Genomic DNA, 22761 nt, shown 5'->3' with positions numbered 1-22761 from the left:
ACTGATGAACATAGATGCAAAAATCCTTAACAAAATTCTAGCAATCAGAATCCAACAACATATTAAGAAGATCATACATCATGACCAAGTGGGCTTTATCCCAGGAATGCAAGGATTCTTCAATATCCGCAAATCAGTCAACGTAATACACCACATTAACAAACTGAAAAATAAAAATCATATGATTATCTCAATAGATGCAGAGAAAGCCTTCGACAAAATTCAACATCCATTTATGATAAAAACCCTCCAGAAAGTGGGAATAGAAGGGACATACCTCAACATAATAAAAGCTATATATGACAAACCCACAGCAAACATTATCCTCAATGGTAAAAAACTGAAAGCATTTCCCCTAAAGTCAGGAACAAGACAAGGGTGCCCACTCTCACCACTACTCTTCAACATAGTTCTGGAAGTTTTGGCTACAGCAATCAGAGCAGAAAAAGACATAAAAGGAATACAAATTGGAAAAGAAGAAGTAAAACTTTCACTGTTCGCTGATGACATGATCCTCTACACAGAAAACCCTAGAGACTCTACCAGAAAACTACTAGAGCTAATCAATGATTACAGTAACGTTGCAGGATATAAAATCAACACACAGAAATCCCTTGCATTCCTATACACTAATAATGAGAAAATAGAAAGAGAAATTAAGGAAACTATTCCATTCACTGTTGCAATGAAAACAATTAAATACTTAGGAATATATCTACCTAAGGAAACAAAAGACTTGTACATAGAAAACTATAAAACACTAGTGAAAGTAATCAAAGAGGACACTAATAGATGGAGAAATATACTGTGTTTGTGGATTGGAAGAATAAATATTGTAAAAATGAGTATACTACCCAAAGTAATTTATACATTCAATGCAATCCCTATCAAGCTACCAATGATATTTTTCACAGAACTAGAACAAATAATCTCACAATTTGTATGGAAATTCAAAAAACCTCGAATAGCCAAAGCAATCTTGAGGAAGAAGAATGGAACTGGGGGAATTAACCTGCCGGACTTTAGGCTCTACTACAAAGCCACAGTCATCAGGACAGTTTGGTACTGGCATAAAGACAGAAATATAGATCGATGGAACAAAATAGAAAGCCCAGAGATAAATCCATGCACCTATGGACACCTTATCTTTGACAAAGGAGGCAAGAATATAAAATGGAGAAAAGACAGTCTCTTTAACAAGTGGAGCTGGGAAAACTGGTCAACCACTTGTAAAAGAATGAAACTAGAACACTTCCTAACACCATACACAAAAATAAATTCAAAATGGATTAGAGAGCTAAATGTAAGACCAGAAATTATAAAACTTCTAGAGGAGAACGTAGGCAAAACACTCTCTGACATAAATCACAGCAGGATCCTCCAAGACCCACCTCCCAGAATATTGGAAATAAAAGCAAAAATAAGCAAATGGGACCTAATTAAAATCAAAAGCTTCTGCACAGCAAAGGAAACTATAAGTAAGGTGAAAAGACAGCCTTCAGAATGGGAGAAAATAATAGCAAATGAAGCAACTGATAAAGGATTAATCTCCAAACTATACAAGCAGCTCCTGCAGCTCAATTCCAGAAAAATAAATGATCTAATCAAAAAATGGGCCAAAGAACAGAAATTTCTCCAAAGAAGACATAAAGATGGCTAACAAACACATGAAAAAATGCTCAACATCCCTCATAATCAGAGAGATGCAAATCAAAACCACAATGAGATACCATTTCACACCAGTCAGAATGGCTGCTATCCAAAAGTCTGCATGCAATAAATGCTGGAGAGGATGTGGAGAGAAAGGAACCCTCTTACACTCTTGGTGGGAATGCAAACTAGTACAGCCACTATAGAGAACAGTGTGGAGATTCCTCAAAAAATTGGAAATAGAACTGCCATATGATCCAGCAATCGCACTCCTGGGCATACACACCGAGGAAACCAGAATTGAAAGAGACACGTGTACTCCAATGTTCATTGCAGCACTGTTTATAATAGCCAGGACATGGAAGCAACCTAGATGTCCATCTGCAGACGAATGGATAAGAAAGCTTTGGTACATATACACAATGGAGTATTATTCAGCCATTAAAAAGAATACATTTGAATCAGTTCTAATGAGGTGGATGAAACTGGAGCCTATTATACAGAGTGAAGTAAGCCAGAAAGAAAAACACCAATACAGTATACTAACACATATATATGGAATTTAGAAAGATGCAAATGATAACCCTGTATACGAGACAGCAAAAGAGACACAGATGTATAGAACACTCTTTGGGACTCTATGGGAGAGGGTGAGGGTGGGATGATTTGGGAGAATGGCATTGAAACACGTATGTTGTCATATGTGAAACGAATCACTAGTTCAGGGTCAATGCATGTTATAGGATGCTCAGGGCTGGCATGCGGGGATGACCCAGAGGGAGGATAAAGGGAGGAGGGAGGTGGGAGGGGGGTTCAGGAGGGGGAACTTATGTAAACCCGGGGCAGATTCATGTCAATGTATGGCAAAACCAACCAATATAATATTGTAAAATAATTTGCCTCCAATAAAAAATAAATTAACTACAAAAAATAAAAAAAAATTAAAAAAAAAAACTGCATAGAGCTACACACACACCTTACAGGTAACAGGTTGTGAGCACTGAAAGAATTATAGTATAATTCTAAATACTTTAATTGGGATGTTTTAATAATCAAAATATCTATAAAGACTATTTTAATAATTAAAGACTAGAGAAAGAAATTTTAAAAAGACTACAAATGAGCTACATATAGTATCAAGGAATGAAAAGGTAAATGTCAGAATAGATGCTAAGAGAAAATTGGTAAAAAAAAAAAGTCACGTCTGAGGATACAACTCAGAAAATGAAAGAGAGAAACAGAGATGGAAAACCTGAAAGAATCAAGAACACAATGGGAAGACTGAACAAATGTCTGATAGTGAAAGTAAAGTCACTCAGTTGTGTCCGACTCTTTGCGACCCCATGTCCATGAGATTCTCCAGGCAAGAATACTGGAGTGGGTTGCCATTTCCTTCTCCAGAGGATCTTCCCGACATAGTGATCAAACCCAGGTCTCCCGCACTGCAGGCAGACTCTTTACTGTCTGAACCATGAGGGGCTAAAACATATGTCTAACTATATGCTAACCTAGAAAGACTGAAAGGATAGAATAAGCTGTATCATACAAATACTAACCAAAAGAAATCTCTGAGTGAGATAATCTTTCTTAGACAAAAAGATAACACTTAGGATGAACAGGATCATTCTGTAACAATAAAAGGAATAATTTTCCTTACATGTACCTACAAGCAAAGCCTCAAAATATTCAAAGCAAAAATTGATCAAATCACACAAAAATCAACAAATTCAAAATAGTAGTGGAAGATTCAGCTCACATCTCTGTAATGATAGAAAAAGCAGACTAGAAAATTAAATGTAGATTTGAAAGCATGATTAACAAACCTGACCTCAGAGACACACTTTACATTCTTTGCAACCATTAAAAGCACAGGGAGAATACATGAAAACTGACTGATGAGCCACAAAATGAGTCCTAAAAACAAAACAAAAAAGCCAAAAAACTGAGTTCAAACAGTCTCCTCGAATAACAATTAAAATTGAGGGTAGGGGATTTATTTTAAAAAGCATGATTGGAAATTTAAAATCCTATTTCGACACAACTCATAAGTCAAAGAAAAAACCATACCAAACTTCAGAAGTGTTTAGAGCAGATAAATATAATCAGACTGTCAAAGAACAGATAAATGCTCATTTATACATAAACTGTTCCCTTCTAGAAAAGAGAAAAAACAGAAGCAACACTTTCCAACACATTTTGATCTCCAAACCAAACAAAGACAATATTAAAAAATAAAACCTATGCAATGCTATGCTGGCTCCAAAGAGCCACCAGTGTGCTTCTCTTCTCATCTTCACACTGAGTGCCGTTGTTAGTAGCTCAAAATCTGCTATGGTAGGAGTAATTTATACTATGGAAACTGGCATTAGCTACAAGCCAGGGCTTGCTTTCTGAAGAGTAAGTTGTTAAATATTTACAGATATTTAAGATGGTAACAATAACCGTATATGCGAGACAGCAAAAGAGACATAGAAGTATAAAACAGTCTTTTGGACTCTGGGGGATAGGGCGAGGGTGGGATGATTTGGGAGAAAGGCATTGAAACATGTGTATTATCATATGTGAAACAAATCGCCAGTCCAGGTTCGATGCATGAGACAGGGTGCTCGGGGCTGGTGCAATGGGATGACCCAGAGGGATGGGATGGGGAGGGAGGTGGGAGGGGGGTTCAGGATGGGGAACACATGTACACTCATTCATGTCAATGTATGGCAAAACCACTACAATACTGTAAAGTAATTAGCCTCCAATTAAAATAAATAAATTTATATATTAAAAAAACATATATGAGAAAGCAAAGGGCTAAGAAAAGCCAAGACAACTATGAAGGTGAAGGTGATGGGCCTTCATCTTACTGTGAAACTATAAAAACCCAACAGGCCTATAGAAAGAGTAAGAATGGTCAGAATTCTGCAGCAGTGTTTTGGGAGGGGAGCAAAGTGGCTGAAGGAAGAGCGATGGCAAAGTTAACTCAGTCCAGGCAGTGTGGAGATAGTCAAATTCAGTTAGGTAGGTGGTTATTGATGATGGTGATGGCAAATCCTTTTTAGAGTAAGATAAGAAAAAATGGCTCAAGATCCTGACACGGGATGTTTTGAGGTGGCTTTGAAGCAAGCACAAGTACTGAAGGACACAAGAGTCAGTCATTTCTGACACTACCAACTTTGAAAGTCTATTGTTTTAAATCCCATTTTAATGATCATTTTATCATATATTTACCTATTTATTAGAAATTACTTCTTTTTGATTTTTTTTTTGCCTGATAGCAATTTTTTTAGTGTTCCACATTAACCAAGATGGTAGCCATGACTGGACATAATTCAACCAGGGGGTGTGGGGGGTGGGAGGGGGTAGGGGTAAGGGTCCCTAAGTCAGGCCCCATTTATCTTCTGCTATTTTAGCTAATTATTCCTACTAGGAATTTATAGAGAAGATGAGAAATTCAATTAATTGAAAATTATTTTGACAAAGTGATAATGAATGTCAGAAATAAACAAATCTTAAGATTTCATAATTTCCATATGAACATACAAGATACAGCTCACTGACAAGTCAAAAACCTTACCCTTTTCAGGCATCTCTGGAGCTCTTCCTCTACTTCTGCCCATCCGGTCATTCCTAATCTCACTTCGGGACTCATTTCTGGAGTCATTCCTTATTTCAGTGCGAGAACTTTCTTCTCTCAGATGGTTTCTGCCATAACTTCGGGATTCTTCCTGATACGCGTCCTCCTTTCGATGAGCATCTCGACTTTCACGGTCCCTGTAGTCATGGGCATCACGAGTAGACCGAGAATCCCTGGGATCTCGGCTCTCTTTGTTATCTCTGCTATAATCTCTCATCTCCCTGGAGTCCCGAACATCTCTAGAGTCTCTGAGTTCCCTCCGGTCTCTAGTATCTCTGGCATCTCTCCGATCCCGCCCATCTCGAGGTTCTCGGTCATCCCTGTGATCTCGAGAAGAGCTCTGATCCTGTTCGTACTCTCGTTCTTCTCTTGTGTCCTTTTCTCTGTCCCTTTTACCTCGAGTCTCTGTAAACATAATTTTGGAAATACACTGCAATTCCTTTCACAAAATTGTAGCAAACTAGACAATCTATTCAATACAGAGCTTTAAAATTTTTATTACAATGGTAATTCATGTTCTTTACAAAAACTAAAAGGAGAAAACATGGGCAAAGAAGAAAATTAAACCTATCTGTAAGCTAAAATTCCAAAGGAAATTTTATTAACACCTGGATTATCTGTCTTGATTGAACAAACTTTGAACATGGTATTCTGGTATCAACATACCCATACATAAGATCTGAAACAAGCAAGCTGCTCTCTTATCAAACCTATCAATGATGGCTTACTTTTAGAAATCACTTTTAGATTCAAAGGTACAAGTGACTTTAACTCATCTCTACCAAGTATTAGGCCAGACTAGTTCACACATGACCGCCAATGTACTTAAGTACTTGAGAGTAACCTATAGTTAGTAAGCTGACTGGCAAAGAGATACCTCTATTCACCCTTTCTCTCTCTCCTTTTTTTTTTTTTAAGCTATTTAATGGACTCACACTCCCATCTCTAAAGCTTTTTCTACTTAAAGCATTTTCTAACATTTCATGGGAAAACTTTAAAAAACAACTTTAGTTTTAAAAAAGCTGGAATGAACCTCAATAGTTATTTAATTCAAACTCGTCACTGTATACATGAAGGAACAGAGGCCAAGAGCTTAAGTGGTTTAGTCAGCCCCATACATCGTGGGAATTTGCAAAGATTAGAAACTATTTAGAGATGTCTAGAGAAACGTAAATTGATTACAGCGTAAATCTGAAATGAAGTGAAAGAATTAATAAAAGACCCTCAAAGAACAACCCCTGCACTTTTATTTTTAATCAGATTCCTTCATAAATTGCTCTTATACTCTGGAACAACCACAAGATCTGATGCTATTTTAGCAATTTTATAGTAGCCTAGGACCTATGGCTACGTCCGTAGACTTTCCCTGCCTAGTATCCACAAAATCCTCATCAATAACTTATCTCCTCTGCCTACATCCATAAATGCCATCTAAGGATAGAAGCACTAGGCAAGAATCTGACAATGTCTCAATTTTTTTTGACTGCATCTATGACTTCAAGTCCTCCTCCAATACCAACTGTGCCTAGAAATTTGATCACTTAGCACTAGCTTCTTCTTCTATGATGCCCCCAGTTGTCTTTACAAAGATACCCAGTTACAGTATTTGCTCTTTACCTACCTCTCCATCCTTTCACTAAAATTATTCTTATTTCAAAAAATGACTTTTGGAAGATTAAAGAAACATCCTCCTTACAAAGAATCAAAAAGTGTATGGTTTATTATTAAAAGGATTCATATAACATAAAATTCGCTTACCACAAAAAAAAAGCATTCCTGTAAGAATCAACTGCATACTCAATTTCCCCTTCATTAGGGGAATTGTGTTTAATAAATAGTATTTTGAAATAATAGAGAGTTTTCATTCAATAAGTAGTCACTAAAAATATACCATATTCCCAATCAACCCTAGTTGTTGATAGGTGTAAGAGCATTTTCCCCACTTACCAATGTTTTATACATACTGCTGTGCTGATCTGGTTCCAAAATCATGTATACAAGGAATAATTCTCTAAAATACATGCTCTGTCTAGTCCCTATCTATGCATCCATCATTTCTAGAATAAAATAATTATTTCTTGCACTGTTAACTGAAGGAGAATAAGTTCAACATGTTTCATAGGAGACTGCTATGTAATACAGAGACTTTAAAAGTGCACATTAAACAGAAATGCTGTTGCAAGTAAGCATGTATTTCCTGAGTATTCTTTATGTCAAAAAAAACTAACTCAGAAGATTTTAGCAAAAAGGCTTGCTAAGTTAAATAAACAACAAGAAGCTTAGACAAGAATTACAGAAAGAGATGAGAGTGATTCAATTGTACTGCTTCAACTGTACTACTTCAATCTCAGCTTGAAGACGGAATAGCAAATTCAAAGTTAATGTAATGCTCAGGAATCTAAAAACTGTCTTGCTTACTTCTTTGTTGAGTTAGACCTGGAAAACTGATCACTTGGTTCCCACAGACCTTCTGAACATTCCCCAGCCCACACCTCTTTGTTAAGACATCTCTGCTATGTTCCAACTCTGCTCCCTGGTTTGCTGCTTTTCTTTTAACCTCTTCTGCTGTTTTTAATGGAGAAGGAAATGGCAACCTACTCCAGTGTTCTTGCCTGGAGAATCCCAGGGATGGGGGAGCCTGGTGGGCTTCCGTCTATGGGGTCACACAGAGTCGGACACAACTGAAGTGACTTAGCAGCAGCAGCAGCAGCTGTTTTTAAAGAATTAGCTAAGCAATTAGACTGATACTCTTAAAGAATCATATAGCCCCAAATTTTTAGAACTTGAGAATACTAAAGTAAAACAATGTACCGAAAGAAAGCAACAACCTAATTGCATATAAATGCCCAGTTATATATAACTAGTAGCTTACATTTTCATGTCCTTAAGCACCTCCTATTGCCCTAAAGAGCTCTGATCCACGTGTACAGAAAACGTAGTATAACACAGTTCTCTTCTATCCCTTATTCTAACAATAGATCTGAATGTCCAATTTTTTAATAAAGAAAATATCCACTCACATAAAAGAACTCTAAAAAACCCACAATACTGCTGAGTATTCACCTTCCCTCCTTTCATGGCGCCGATCGTGAGACTGTGACGTTCGCTCGTGATCGTGCCTCCCCTTCTCTCTCACTGGAGAGCGATGTCTTGGAGGGCTTTGCTTTCTCTGAGGAGAAGCCAGAGAATGTGAAGGATAGGGAGAAGCAGAGCGGCGTAAAGGTGGAGTTATTGTCCTCTGATAAGACGGTGACGGAGTTCTTTTTCGGCGAGGAGAAGGAGAATGTCTTTGAATCGACGATCCTGACTGTGAGGAAGATGAGTGATGTCTAGAAGATATTGGAGAATGATGTCCTGCTGGGGAAGTGGACCTGTAAAGAGAAACAACAATAAAAAACTGGGTTCAAGAGCCTTCACTTCTAGCCAAAGGAAAGTCTTTTAAAACAACAACAAAACCCTGAATATAAAAGTTAAACCTACAAGTGTGAATAATAATTTTAATTCAAAATGATGTAAAATCATTAACAGGTTGATTTTTAAGTCAGTTTGAGGTAACAATCCTAGATGAGACACATATTGACCTCCTGAGCTTTGGCTCCAAGGCACACTTCCTTCTTCCAGGTAACATTCTCCCTGATTGCAAACGGTTCTTATTATCACATAAAGTATGGAATTCACTCTTAACCAGAGATGATCTCTGACAGTGTGAATGGGTACTTAGAGGACGGAATCTACAAAGAGCTAAAGAGAAAACATACTAGTGAGATCTAGATAGATATTACTGGCTGTGAGAATGCCTATAATTCAGGGTTGTGGGAGAAGTGAAAAGCTATCACCAGCTATACCAAACGTAAAGTTTGACTGCCTGGGCTGACATGTAAGATGGGGAAAGAACGCTAGGGTTAAGGAAAGGACATACTGCCTCTACTGTCTTTATCTTAAATAACCTACCTTTCACTCTTGGGCAGTGCAAATTGAAATTTAGTTCATAAACTTTGGTTTAACTAAGGCTTCCTCTACTCCCTTCAAATCATCTTGCTTGACGGCTGCCAGAGAAATAACTTAAAAACACATGAAGCACATCTGAATCACTCCTATGATCTGTTAGGTCCTGGGCTCTGTCTACAATGAATATGCAAAAGCTATGTGTGACGGAGAACTAGAATACATGCATTTGCACATTAACTGAAAAGAAACAGGATTAACATTTTAAAAAAACAGCATTCCAGACATCACATACTGAGATACATATTTCTCAAAGCAATCATTTCAAGGCTACATGGTTGTTCAAAAAAATTATGAGTTCCTGTCAACATATTACAGAATTACCTTCAGTGCCTATGATGAGTATTTTTTAACTTCTGCAATGCTGACAAAGTTATTAAACCAAGATTTCTCAATCTTGGAAGTACTGACATTTTGTATGCAGTACTTCTTGTGCTGGGGGCTGTCCTGTACATTGGAGGATGTTGAGAGCATCCCTGGCCCCTCCCCAATGAGAAGCCAGTACTATCTAACTCCCATCCCCATTCATACCAGTAAAAATTACTTCATATAGCGCCAAATGTCTCCAGGGAGGTAAAATCAAGCCTGGTGGAGAATCCTTGACCTAAACTATGTTGTTTATAAATGATGCCTTAGTAGAACTTTTATCAATAAAAGGTTTAAATCTATGAGATACATGTTGCTGAGCCAGGAAAGTGGTCAAATATGTTGGAAAGGATTTTGTAAAATAACGAGTTGAGCAAACAGAAACACTTTTTGGATAACAGTTGACATCAAAACAATAAAAATCAATAAATATCAGCTAACTAGAACACCACACTTATCTAAACATTCTAGCTATTTATGATTAAAAAACTTTCATACTTTTAATAAAAATTGTTATTCTTTCCTCATATACAAAAAATAAGACATAAACCACCAGAGTTAAACTGACTCTAAACTGGAATTTATTTACTAACAGATATGAGCAGAAATGCTCAATGGGTCTTAGCCAAATCTGGAAAACCATTTATGACCAAACGCTACTCATATACTAAACAGAAAAATTACTGCAGGGCTGAGAAATTCTCATTCTAATTTGACTACTGTTTGATGCTTTCCAAATTCTATTTCGTTAGGTTCTGATCAACTTGGAAACACCTAAATTGAAAAAATAAACAATGTGGCTCTCCACTGAGCTGACATTTTGGTTAGCTTTCAGTTTATTTCTGAGATAAACTCAGAATTGTTTCAGGAATGTCTGCAAGCCCTTTTGGTGATTTGTTCACAAAACTTAAACAGTTCATAATACTGTCTTTTAAAATACACATTACAGTCTAATCACATCTCTATTCAAATTTGGTGTCTACTGATGCTGTTGTTCAGGTATTAGGTCACGTCTCTTTGTGACCTGATGAACTACAGCATGTCAGGCTCCTCTGTCCTCCATTCTCTTCCTGAATTTGTTCAAATTCACTGAGCTGGTGATGCTGTCTAACCATCTCATCCTCTGTTGCTTCTTTCTCTTTTGCCTTCTATCTTTCCCACCATCAAGATCTTTTACACTGAGTCAGCTCTTCACATCAGGTGGCCAAAGTATTGGAGCTTCAGCTTCATCATCAGTCCTTCCAATGAATATTCAGGGTGAATTTCCTTTACGTTTGATCTCCTTGCAGTCCAAGGGACTCTAAACAGTCTGCTCCAGCACCACAATTCAAAAGCAACAATTCTTCCACACTCAGCATTCTTTATGGTCCAACTTTCACTCCCAAACGTGACTACCTGAAAAACCATAGCTTTGACAACACAGACCTCTGTTGGCAAAGTGATGTCTCTTTTTTAATACACTGTCTAGGCTGGTCATAGTATTCCTTGGAAGGACCAAGCGTCTTTTAATTTCATGGTTGTAGTCACCATTAACAGTGATTTCAGAACTCAAGAAAATCTGTCACTGCTTACACTTTTTCCCCTTCTAACTGTCATGAAGTGATGGGAATGGATGCCGTGATCTTAGTTTTTGGAATGTTGAGTTTCACACCAGCTTTTCCACTCTCCTCTTTCACTCTCATCAAGAGACTCTTTAGTTCCTCTTCACTTTCTGCCATTAGAGTGGTATCATCTGTAAATCTGAGGTTATTGATATTCCTCCCGGTGATCCTGATTCCAGCTTGTGATTCATCTAGCCCAGCATTTCACATGATGTACTCTGCATATAAATCAAATAAGCAGGGGTGACAATATACAGCTTGTCATATTCCTTTCCCAATTTTGAACCAGTCAGTTGTTCCATGTCCAATTCTAACTGGTGCTTCTTGACCCGCATACAGGTTTCTCAGGAGACAGGTAAGGTGGTCTGATATTCTCATCGTTTTATGAATTTTCCAATTTGTTGTGATCCACACAAAAATGGAAGAAAAACTTCAGTTCAAGCTTAGATAATCAAGCTATCATATTAAGGACAGAACCCCAATGTGTTGTCAAGTTATGTCTTCAGCATTTTAACCATATTTTTCTACTTATCCTTTTGGGCAGGGAGAAGGGAGTTTGTTGATTAAATCATCTATTATCAAATGAATGCTTGCGTCCCCTCCCCCTTCTACTCCAAATTTATATGTTTGGGGCCTTAACCTCCAATGTGATGCTATTTGGAGGCAGGGTCTTTGGGAATAAGTAGATTTAAACGAAGACCTGAGGGTGGGGCTCCCATAATGGGAGAGTGTCCACATAAGAGGAGGAAGAGACTATAGAGTTCTCTCTCCCCTGTAAGTGAGGACACAATGAGAAGACAGCCATATACAAACCAGGAAGAAGGCCTTCACCAGGAACCAAATCTGTTAGCACCTTGACCGTGGACTACCCAGAAACCAGGTCTGTGAGAAATAAATGCCTGTTGTTTAAGTTACCCAGTCTATGATATTATGTAACAGCAGCCCGACTTTGCTAAGTATCACAGCATTTTTACATTTTCCTCCATTACTTTTTTTTTAAGTCTGAAGACTGAAAAATAGTGAAGAGAGAGAGAAGATCAGTTACCAAAACAAGATGAGTCAAATTATGGATATAAACCTAATGGGTCCCACAGCTATGTTCACTCTGCATATATAAAAGCGGTGACTCTAGGTAATAAAACTGTCTTGAAATCTGACCAAAACTGTTAGCAATTAGGCTTCTAGAATATTGCAGGGATGTAGTAAAATACATTTCACATTAACTAGTACACTCTAGTGCCTGAAGAACTATGGATGGAGGTTCATGCCATTATATAGGAGGCAGTGATCAAGACCATCCCCAAGAAAAAGAAATGCAAACAGGCAAAATGGTTGTCCGAAGAGGCCTTACAAATAGCTGAGAAAAGAAGAGAACCTAAAGGCAAAGGAGGAAAAGAAAGCTATACCCATCTGAATGCAGAGTTCCAAAGAAAGCAAGGAGAGATAAGAAAGCCTTCCTCAGTGATCAATGCAAAGAAACAGAGGAAAACAAAAGAATGGGAAAGACTAGAGATCTCTTCAAAAAAAGCAGAGATACCAAGGGAACATTTCATGAATATATGGGTTCAATAAAGGACAGAAATGGTATGGACCTAACAAAAGGAGAAGACATAAAGAAGAGGTGGCAAGAATACACAGAAGAACTGTACAAAAAAGATCTTCACAACCCAGATAATCACGATGGTGTGATCACTGACCTAGAGCCAGACATCCTGGAATGTGAAGTCAAGTGAGCCTTAGGAAGTGTCACTACAAACAAAGCTAGTGGAGGTGATGGAATTCCAGTTGAGCTATTTCAAATCCTGAAAGATGATGCTGTGAAAGTGTTACACTCAATATGTCAGCAAATTTGGAAAACTCAGCAGTGGCCACAGGACTGGAAAATGTGTCTTCATTCCAATCCCAAAGAAAGAAAATGCCGAAGAATGCTCAGGCTACCACACAATTGCAATCATCTCATATGCTAGTAAAGTAATGCTCAAAATTCCCCAAGCCAAGCTTCAGCAATACATGAACCGTGAACTTCCAGATGTTCAAGCTGGTTTTAGAAAAGGCAGAGGAACCAGAGATCAAATTGCCAACATTCACCAAATCTTGGAAAAAGCAAGAGAGTTCCAGAAAAACATCTATGTTTTGACTATGCCAAAGCCTTGGACTGTGTGGATCACAATAAACTGTGGAAAATTCTGAAAGAGACGGGAATCCCAGACCACCTGACCTGCTTCTTGAGAAACCTATTTGCAGGTCAGGAAGCAACAGTTAGAACTGAACATGGAACAACAGACTGATTCTAAAGATTCTAAATAGGAAAAGCAGTACGTCAAGGCTGTATACTGTCACCCTGCTAATTTAACTTATATGCAGAGTACATCATGAGAAACGCTGGACCGGAAGAAGCATAAGCTGGAATCAAGATTGCCGGGAGAAATATCAATAACCTCAGATATGCAGATGACACCACCCTTATGGCAGAAAGTGAAGAGGAACTCAAAAGCCTCTTGATGAAAGTGAAAGAGGAGAGTGAAAAGGTTGGCTTGAAGCTCAACATTCAGAAAACTAAGATCAAGGCACTTGGTCCCATCACTTCATGGCAAATAGATGGAGAAACAATGGAAACAGTGTCAGACTTTATTTTCTTGGGCTCCAAAATCACTGCAGATGGTGAGTGCAGTGAAATCAAAAGACACCTGCTCCTTGGAAGAGAAGTTATGACCAATCTAGACAGCATATTAAAAAGCAGAGACATTATTTTGCCAACAAAGGTCTGTCTAGTCAAATGTATGGTTTTTCCAGTAGTCATGTATGGATGTGACAGTCGGACTATAAAGAAAGCTGAGCACCAAAGAACTGATGCTTTTGAACTGTGGTGTTGGAGAAGACTCTTGAGAATCCCTTGGACTGCAAGGAGATCCAACCAGTCCATCCTAAAAAAATCAGTCCCGAATAATCATTGGAAGGACTGATGCTGAAGCTGAAACTCCAATACTTTGGCCACCTGATATGAAGAACTGACTCATTGGAAAAGACTGTGATGCTGGGAAAGACTGAAGGCAGGAGGTGAAGGTGATGACAGATGATGAAACGGTTGGATGGCATCACCAACTGGATGGACATGAGTTTGAGCAAGCAAGTTGGTGATGGACAGGGAGGCCTGGCATGCTGCATTCCATGGGGTCTCAAAGAGTTGAACATGACTGAGCTATTGAATCAAACTGAACTGAGTACACTCTAAAACTGAATGATTGCCTATCAGAAGGGAAATAAGAGGTGACATTTGACACTCAAATAAAGAACAAAGAAAAGCTTATTGTACAAACAGAAGCCTCAATACGTTAAAACAGAAAACTGTAGACTGTCAGCAAGTGCACTGTGATTTATAAAACACAAGGAAAGCTAATCTTTAGCTTGAGTTGATTCCATTCAAAAGCTTTTTAATGCTGCTATTATTACGACATGTCATGGAATGAGAATATTCAGGGTACATTGAGGAAAAGATGTGAAACTTTATGCAATTTAAAATGAAAGTTCCTTTCATTTGAGATGCAAGTAATTCCACCTACAAACTGATATGTTTACTCCAGACTTTCTTAAAATTTCTAACACCAATTTTTCTCAATAAATGGTTTCTATTTCTCAAATATGAAAATATGCTTATATAATATAACTGAGAGAGTCAATTCTTAGGTAGGTTGATAAGAAGTCCGGGGTCCCTGAGGCGAAGGAGGATGAGCAGGAGGAGAAAGCGGTCTGGGGCTCTGGAGAAGGAGAAAAGGACACATGTTTTTTTCTTTAAGCCCAGAGCTGATGATTATACAACAAAACAACTCAGCTTAAACTCTGTACTAAGGATTATATAACAACACTGTATCACCAATTCGATGGACATGAGTTTGAGCAAGCTCAGGAATTGGTAATGGACAGGGAAGCCTGGCATGCTACAGTCCATGGAATCGCAGTCAGACAGGACTGAGTGACTGAACTGAACTGAACTGAATGTAACCTGCTCGAGGACATGTTTCTCCTTCTTAAGAACCTTCTGACTAATCCTGTCATCTTGAAATGTATATTGTGGGAGTGGGTCTTATAAAATCTTTTTATTGTTAAAGTTTTAATCACGTTATCTTAAAATGTATATTATGGGAGTGGGTCTGGTAAGGCCTTTACAACCTTGAGACATTCTTTTGATTTACTGTAATAACCAGTTACAAAAGTATATAGCTCCCTTTGCTAAGACTAGCAGGGGGGCACTGTCCATTTCCTCTGATATCTGTGTCGAAAGCTTTCTCTGTCCCTTTTTCACTTTAATAAAACTCTGCTACACAAAAGCTCTTGAGTGATTAAGTCTGGTCCCTGGTCCCGAAACTGTATCTTCGGAGACCACAAATCTAACATTGTTCACTATAAGCTATCACAGCTAAAATTCATAATTCAACCTTTAAAATCATTATGCAAAAAGCACACATAAAAAACACTAAATGAACTACGGACACAATCAAAATCAACTCTCCTCTTTCAGTGGTAAAATAGAATACAAAATGGTACACATTTCACACACAGAAATATTCAGGCTTTATTGTTTACATAAGAAACTTATTTTAAAAAGTCACTACTAGGTATAAAAGGATTTATACAAGGTACAAGGATTTATTGTACAGCACAGGGAATATAGCCAATATTTTATAATAGCTCTAAATGGACTCTATATAAATAGGGGTTTCCCTGGTGGCTCAGATGGTAAAGAATCTGCCTGTAATATGCGAGACCTCGGTTTGATCCCTGGGTTGGGAAAATCCGCTGGAGAAGGAAATGGCAACCCACTCCAGTATTCTTGCCTGGAAAATTCCATGGACAGAGGAGCCTTCTTTATTGTAAGTTTCAGGTATACAACATAGTGATTCAACATTTTTGTAGAGTATGTGCTTAGTTGCTCAGTTGCGTCTGACTCCTCTGTCCAAGTACGAATAACTGTGGTTCAATTTCATTTTTGTATTTACGTAGAAATGAATTCTTTCAAAAACCTCAATTAAAGAATAAAGAAGAATGTTAAGACTTATTATCAGCACATCCTTCAACCATATTCAAGCCCAGAGTTATGTGCCATTTAAATAAAGTGATTTTTCAGAATCTGGTTCAAGAGACTTACATGACTAGAGTGAACTAAAAATTGTACCCATCACTGTGATCAAAAGTCAGAAGAAACCAATATCCAGCATCCCTGGCACATGAAGAGACTGTTTCCAATTTCTTGGACTCCAAGGAGATCCAACCAGTCCATCCTCAAGGAGCTCAGTCCTGACTATTCATTGGAAGGACTGATGTTGGAGCTGAAACTCCAATACTTTGGCCACCTGATGCGAAAAGTTGACTCTTTTGAAAAGACCCTAATGCTGGGAAAGATTGAGGGCAGGCGGAGAAGGGGACGACAGAGGATGAGATGGTTGGATGGCATCACCAACTCAATGGACATCAGTTTGGGTAGCCTCCGGGAGTTGGTAATAGACAGGGAGGCCTGGGGTGCTGCAGTCCATGGGGTCACAAAGAGTCGGATACAACTGAGCAACTAAACTGAACTGAAGAGTAAGAGAGCTGCTAGTTAAAATGCAATAAAGCCCAGAAACAACAATGCACACCAGCATAACACAAATTTAAGACAACTGGCTTCTATCTTCTTTGGCTCATCAAGTTAGTTATCCCTTTCTCCTGAAATAGGATGGGGTGGAACCAGCAAGCAATCCAGTCTTGGGGGAGAGAGAGGTAAAGAATGGTTTTCAAGTCCCTAGACCGACTACTCAGACTCACAATGTTTTCGGCTCAGGCCAGCAAACTGTATGTCAAATGAGGGAGATTCTTGAAATCCCTGCCACTGTCTCGGAAGTTCTATCCAATGACAGGTCATTTAACTGTCAGTAAAAAAAAAATTACCACCAGACAGCACCGAACCACAGGCAGCAATAGATTTCAATAGTGTGGCTGGTTATCTGTTATTTCATTAATCTCACTACATACAACACAGTCCCACATATTTACTGGATTGAATTTTCGGCCTCTATATGCTATTTTATGCATTTCTGATTGGACCAATTATTAAATAGGGCTAAACTTTGCAACTATTTACTGCTATTGAAAACCTCCCTGAAAAACAATTTTCTTCTTTAGTCTCTAAACATGACAGACAAAGGGTTGAGAGCACAATTTTTAGGAACATAAATACACTCTAGATTTTGGCTGCAAAATACAAGCTTCTCTTTTGGTTCAATAAATTTTTTCAGTATCACACCTATAAAAGAGAGCCCAAGCCTTGATCAACTGGACTAAATATAAAAGATTTTGCAATCCCCCCGTGCAGTTATTTTGACATTTATCAAATAATTTCATTTTAACACAAGGCCACCATGAATAGGGGCTTCCCAGTGGTGCAGTTGTAAACAATTTGCCTGCCAATGCAGGAGAAACAGAAGATACAGGTCCAAACTCTGGGTCGGGAAGATCCCCTGAAGAAGGAAATGGCAACCCACTCCAGTGTTCTTGGCTAAAAAAATCCCATGGACACAAGAGCCTGGCAGGCTACAGTCCATGGAATTCCAAGAGTCAGCTACAACTTAGTGACTAAACAACAATTATGAATTTAACATATAATTATGTTCGGCTTATATTTATTTAAGTGTCTTAATTTTATATCCCTAGCCTAAATTATTATGCACCTAAAAATACTGACTGAGCGACTTCACTTTCACTTTTCACTTTCATGCATTGGAGAAGGAAATGGCATCCCACTCCAGTATTCTTGCCTGGAGAATCCCAGGGACGGGGGAGCCTGGTGAGCTGCCGTCTATGCGGTAGCACAGAGTCGGACATGACTGAAGTGACTTAGCAGCAGCAGCAGCCTAAATTATTAGGCACCTAAAAATACTTTTCAGGTCTACAGACAAGGCTCAATTAAATGCAGAAAAAAAGACAATACCTCAGACAACCAATTCCCAACCTGAATACAAAGGTTCCATATTACTATTAAAAGGTTTGCATATCCTTCATCATATTATGTGTGCTAAAGTCCACTAATTGGGACGATATTACAAAAGATATTACAAATTCACCAATGATTTTAAAATTTGAGTTTTATTTTCCTTTCAGATGTGATACTGGCTTTTTTCTGTGTGGAGTATGGTTGATTTACAATATTGTGTGAGTTTCTGGTGTACAGCAAAGTGATTCAGTTATATTTCTGGTGACTGTGTGTGTCTGTACAGTGACTGTATATTTTTAAGTATCTTTCTATTTGGAGATATACATTAAAATATATGCAAATGAAATAAAGTAAGATGTCTGGATCATTGAAAAAGCAAGAGAGTTCCAGAAAAACATCTACTTCTGCTTTACTGACTATGCCAAAGCCTTTGACTGTGTGGACCACAACAAACTTAGGAAAATTCTCAAAGAGATAGGAATACCAGACCACCTGACCTGCCTCTTGAGAAACCTGTATGCAGGTCAGGAAGTAACAGTTAGAACTGGACATGGAAAAACAGACTGGTTCCAAATAGGAAAAGCAGTACGTCAAGGTTGTATATTGTCACCCTGCTTATTTAACTGATGTGCAGAGTACATCATGAGAAACGCTGGGCTGGATGAAGCACAAGCTAGAATCAAGATTGCCGGGAGAAATATCAATAACCTCAGACATACAGATGACACCACCCTTATGGCAGAAAGTGAAGAGGAACTCAAAAGCCTCTTGATGAAAGTGAAAGAGGAGAGTGAAAAAGCTGGCTTAAAGCTCAACATTCAGAAAACTAAGATCATGGCACCTGGTCCCATCACTTCATGTCAAATAGATAGGGAAACAATGGAAACAGTGACAGACTTTATTTTCTTGGGCTCCAAAATCACTGCAGATGGTGACTGTAGCCATGAAATCAAAGGACACCTGCTCCTTGGAAGAAAAGTTATGACCAACCTAGACAGCATATTAAAAAGCAGAGACAGTACTTTGCTGACAAAGGTCTGTCTAGTCAAAGCTATGGTGTTTCCAGTAGTCATATATGGTTGTGAGATTTGGACTATAAAGAAAACTGAGCGCTGAAGAATTGATGCTTTTGAAATGCGGTGTTGGAGAAGACTCTAGAGAGTCCCTTGGGCTGCAAGGAGATCAAAGCAGTCAATCCTAGAGGAAATCAACTCTGAATATTCATTGGAAGGACTGATGTTGAAGCTGAAGCTCCAATACTTTGGCCACCTGATGCAAAGAACTGACTCATTGGAGAAGACCCTGATGCTGGGAAAGATTGAAGGCAGGAGAAGAAGGGAACGACAGAGGATGAGATGGTTGGATGGCATCAATGACTCAATGGACATGACTTTGAGCAAGCTCCGGGAGTTGGTAATGGATAGGGAGGTCTGGCATGCTGCCGTCCACTGGGTCGCAAAGAGTCGGACATGACTGAGCAACTGAACTGAACTGAAGATGTCTGTTGGTTTAGTTTAGTCAATAATTCATGTCTGACTCTTGTGACTCCGTGTACTGTAGCCTGCAGGCTCCTCTGTCCATGGGATTCTCCAGGCAAAAATACTGGAGTGGGTTGCCATTTCCTTCTCCAGGAAGATGTCTGGGGTTTGCTTCAAAATAGCACTGGAGTGGGGAAGTAGACAGGGGACAAATGGAACTATGGATATGAGGATCATTATACTACTGTCTACTTTTGTGTGTGTGAAATGCTCCATAATACTGTTACTGTAAATTTTTCAATCCTCTCTGTATAACTGAGTAACATTAGTATACACTTACTCAAGAAACCTATCAGTTCAGTCTGTAGAAATGCTTATTGAGTCCACCCATGGATTCCTCCCAGACCTGTCCTTAATGGCCACAGAACAAGATTCACCAGTCCACACTATGAATGGTAGATACTGAATAAATAAAAGAATTAATCCAACATGTAACAGTCTTTGTCAAAGGTCTGAAACATTCTGAGTTTAATTATTCAGATGCGCACAATCACTGAAAGAAAGACTATTAATTTGGTGGTAAGCTGTTTATTCTACTAAGGTGATGTCAGTCAACAAGTTCTGAATGATCACACCTGTCTTTAAAATATCTGGGTAAGACTCATGCAGGCATTTATATTCCTATCAAGAATTATTCAGGTAATTACAATAAAGTGATTTAAAAAAACTTACTATGCTCTTAATATTATCTTATTAAACCATAAAATTTTACAACCATGAAATTCTGCAACCTAGTATTCTGATTAAAGCATATTATGGATGTGAGAGTTGGACTGTGAAGAAAGCTGAGTGCCGAAGAATTGATGCTTTTGAACTGTGGTGCTGGAGAAGACTCTTGAGAGTCCCCTGGACTGCAAGGAGATCCAACCAGTCCATTCTAAAGGAGATCAGTCCTGGGTGTTCATTGGAAGGACTGATGCTAAAGCTGAAACTCCAATACCTTGGCCACCTCATGCGACGAGCTGACTCACTGGAAAAGACTCTGATGCTGGGAGGGATTGGGGGCAGGAAGAGAAGGGGACGACAGAGAATGAGATGGCTGGATGGCATCACCGACTCGATGGAGGTGGGTTTTAGTGAACTCTGGGAGTTGGTGATGGACAGGGAGGCCTGGCGTGCTGTGATTCATGGGGTCGCAAAGAGTCAGACACGACTAAGCAACTGAACTGAACCATCATAAAACACTATTTAACCAGCAGAATGAACTATATGCAATAGTTAGCTAACTTTTTTGGTTAACTACTATCCAAAAAGTTTTTGTGTTTGCTTAATCCCTTGTTCTTAAACTACACTAATATACTGCCTTGCAATTGAGATTCAGCAGTGTATAGAATATTTTCACTGATAAAAGATGGTATTACAAGTCCATTGAAAATATCTAGTTAAGGATTATCTAGATACAGTAGGTTAGAAATAATGATACAAAATATTCCCTTCACAAGTGATTTCCTGGTTAAATTTCTAACTCAAACTTAATTTTCCTGTGAGCTACATCTCTTCTAAAACAAATTACAGAATAAAAATGACTTAGTTGCTGCTGCTGCTGCTGCTGCTGCTAAGTCACTTCAGTCGTGTCCGACTCTGTGTGACCCCATAGACGGAAGCCCACCAGGCTCCTCCATCCATGGGATTTTCTAGGCAATAGTACTGGAGTGGCTTGCCATTGCCTTCTCTGAAAAATGACTTAGTTAGGTTCCAAGTAATTAAGATTTTGCTATTTTCTGTATAGAACAGGTCATAGAAAGTTTATTTAAAAAAATACTATGGGAAATTGCTATATTCTCTAAAAGCAGAGTAATAAATTCATAAGGCTTTTTAGTCCCCTTGGATAAACAAGTGGTATTCAGTTTTTGATCAATGTTGCATAAATAAATCTTTGCTGAATAAAGTCTACCAGTCAAATTGGATGACAGTGATACAGAACAGTGGCCTATACATTATTTGCTTCAAAAACAACTACATGACAGAATTTAGTGTTATACAAATTAACAAAATATTCTGGAAACAGAGTATATTCTTAACAAGATTGACATGGACAACAAAGATTTAGGAGGAAAGTACTTGAATTCTTGATGCCAGATTAGTGGCAAACGCCTAAAGAATGATTAATAATTGTAAAAATCTTTCGGAAGGCTATGGACATAATTCCCCTCACCAAAACACACACAGGCAAATTCTAACTCACAAATCAGACCCTAAAGTGCAGGTCAGTTGCCCCTGATATAGAAAGCTGAAGAACTAACTGAGACACAGAAGACAGGGAGAAGGACTTGAAAGTAACAGAATCATGTGGCTTTGTGGCATCATCTGTCTCAGTATGCACATACATTTGGACCACCTTTAAGAAATGTAAGCAATCCCCTAAATCCAACAGGCCTAGTAAGTCTTCTTTACTTGAAAGGGAAAAAAAAAAAATCTATATGTGCAAAGATGTTATTTTACACACACATGATTACTATATTACTTCCACCTGTAGTAACAAAGCTTTGGCCAACATTTTAGTTCACTGGTGCATCACTATCTTTTAAAACAGTGCCCCCCACACACACTAGGAAGTCAGTAACAACTGAATGAATAAATGTATCAGCATACTTTCACTTAAGCCCAGCACATTCTGATAACCAAAAAACTCTCAATAAGCCCATTATAACAACTAAATTAATTTTAAAGTACAATTTTCTCCAAAAGGAATTTAGATACTAACCTTCAACCATATATCCCAGAAAATGAAAGCAATGACAAAGATTCTTAAATACACGGTTTGACTTTAGAATTAATAAATTCCTTATGAAAGTGAAAAAGGAGAGTGAAAAAGTTGGCTTAAAACTCAATATTCAGAAAATTAAGATCATGGCATCTGGTTCCATCACTTCATGGCAAATAGAAGGGGAAACAATGGAAACAGTGACAGCATTTTGGGGGGCTCCAAAATCACTGCAGATGATGGTGACTGCAGCCATGAAATTAAAAGATGCTTGCTCCTTGGAAGAAAACCTATGACCAACCTAGATA

The 22761-nt window shown here is 38.4% G+C and overlaps 1 protein-coding gene across 6 annotated transcripts in view; it reads right to left on the bottom strand.

Annotated features, from left to right (window-relative positions):
- The window catches only part of ZC3H13 (zinc finger CCCH-type containing 13), a 110704-nt gene that overhangs the window by 29279 nt on the left and 58664 nt on the right, over nucleotides 1–22761 (bottom strand). For all 6 annotated transcript variants that reach the window (XM_088842762.1, XM_055426066.2, XM_055426068.2 and 3 more), the window contains exons 9-10: nucleotides 8339–8646; nucleotides 5216–5680 (exon numbers count right to left, since the gene is read on the bottom strand). In XM_088842762.1, coding sequence (XP_088698888.1) covers nucleotides 5216–5680; nucleotides 8339–8646 — 773 coding nt within the window. The remainder of the gene's footprint in view (nucleotides 1–5215; nucleotides 5681–8338; nucleotides 8647–22761) is intronic.

The sequence above is a fragment of the Moschus berezovskii genome, chromosome 13 (assembly GCF_049115385.1).
Source record: "Moschus berezovskii isolate FMDL1 chromosome 13, NW_MosBer_1.0, whole genome shotgun sequence".
NCBI classification, from domain to species: Eukaryota; Metazoa; Chordata; class Mammalia; order Artiodactyla; family Moschidae; genus Moschus; species Moschus berezovskii.
Note: the sequence above shows the minus strand (reverse complement) of the source record. Positions and strands in the feature narration are given on the sequence as shown.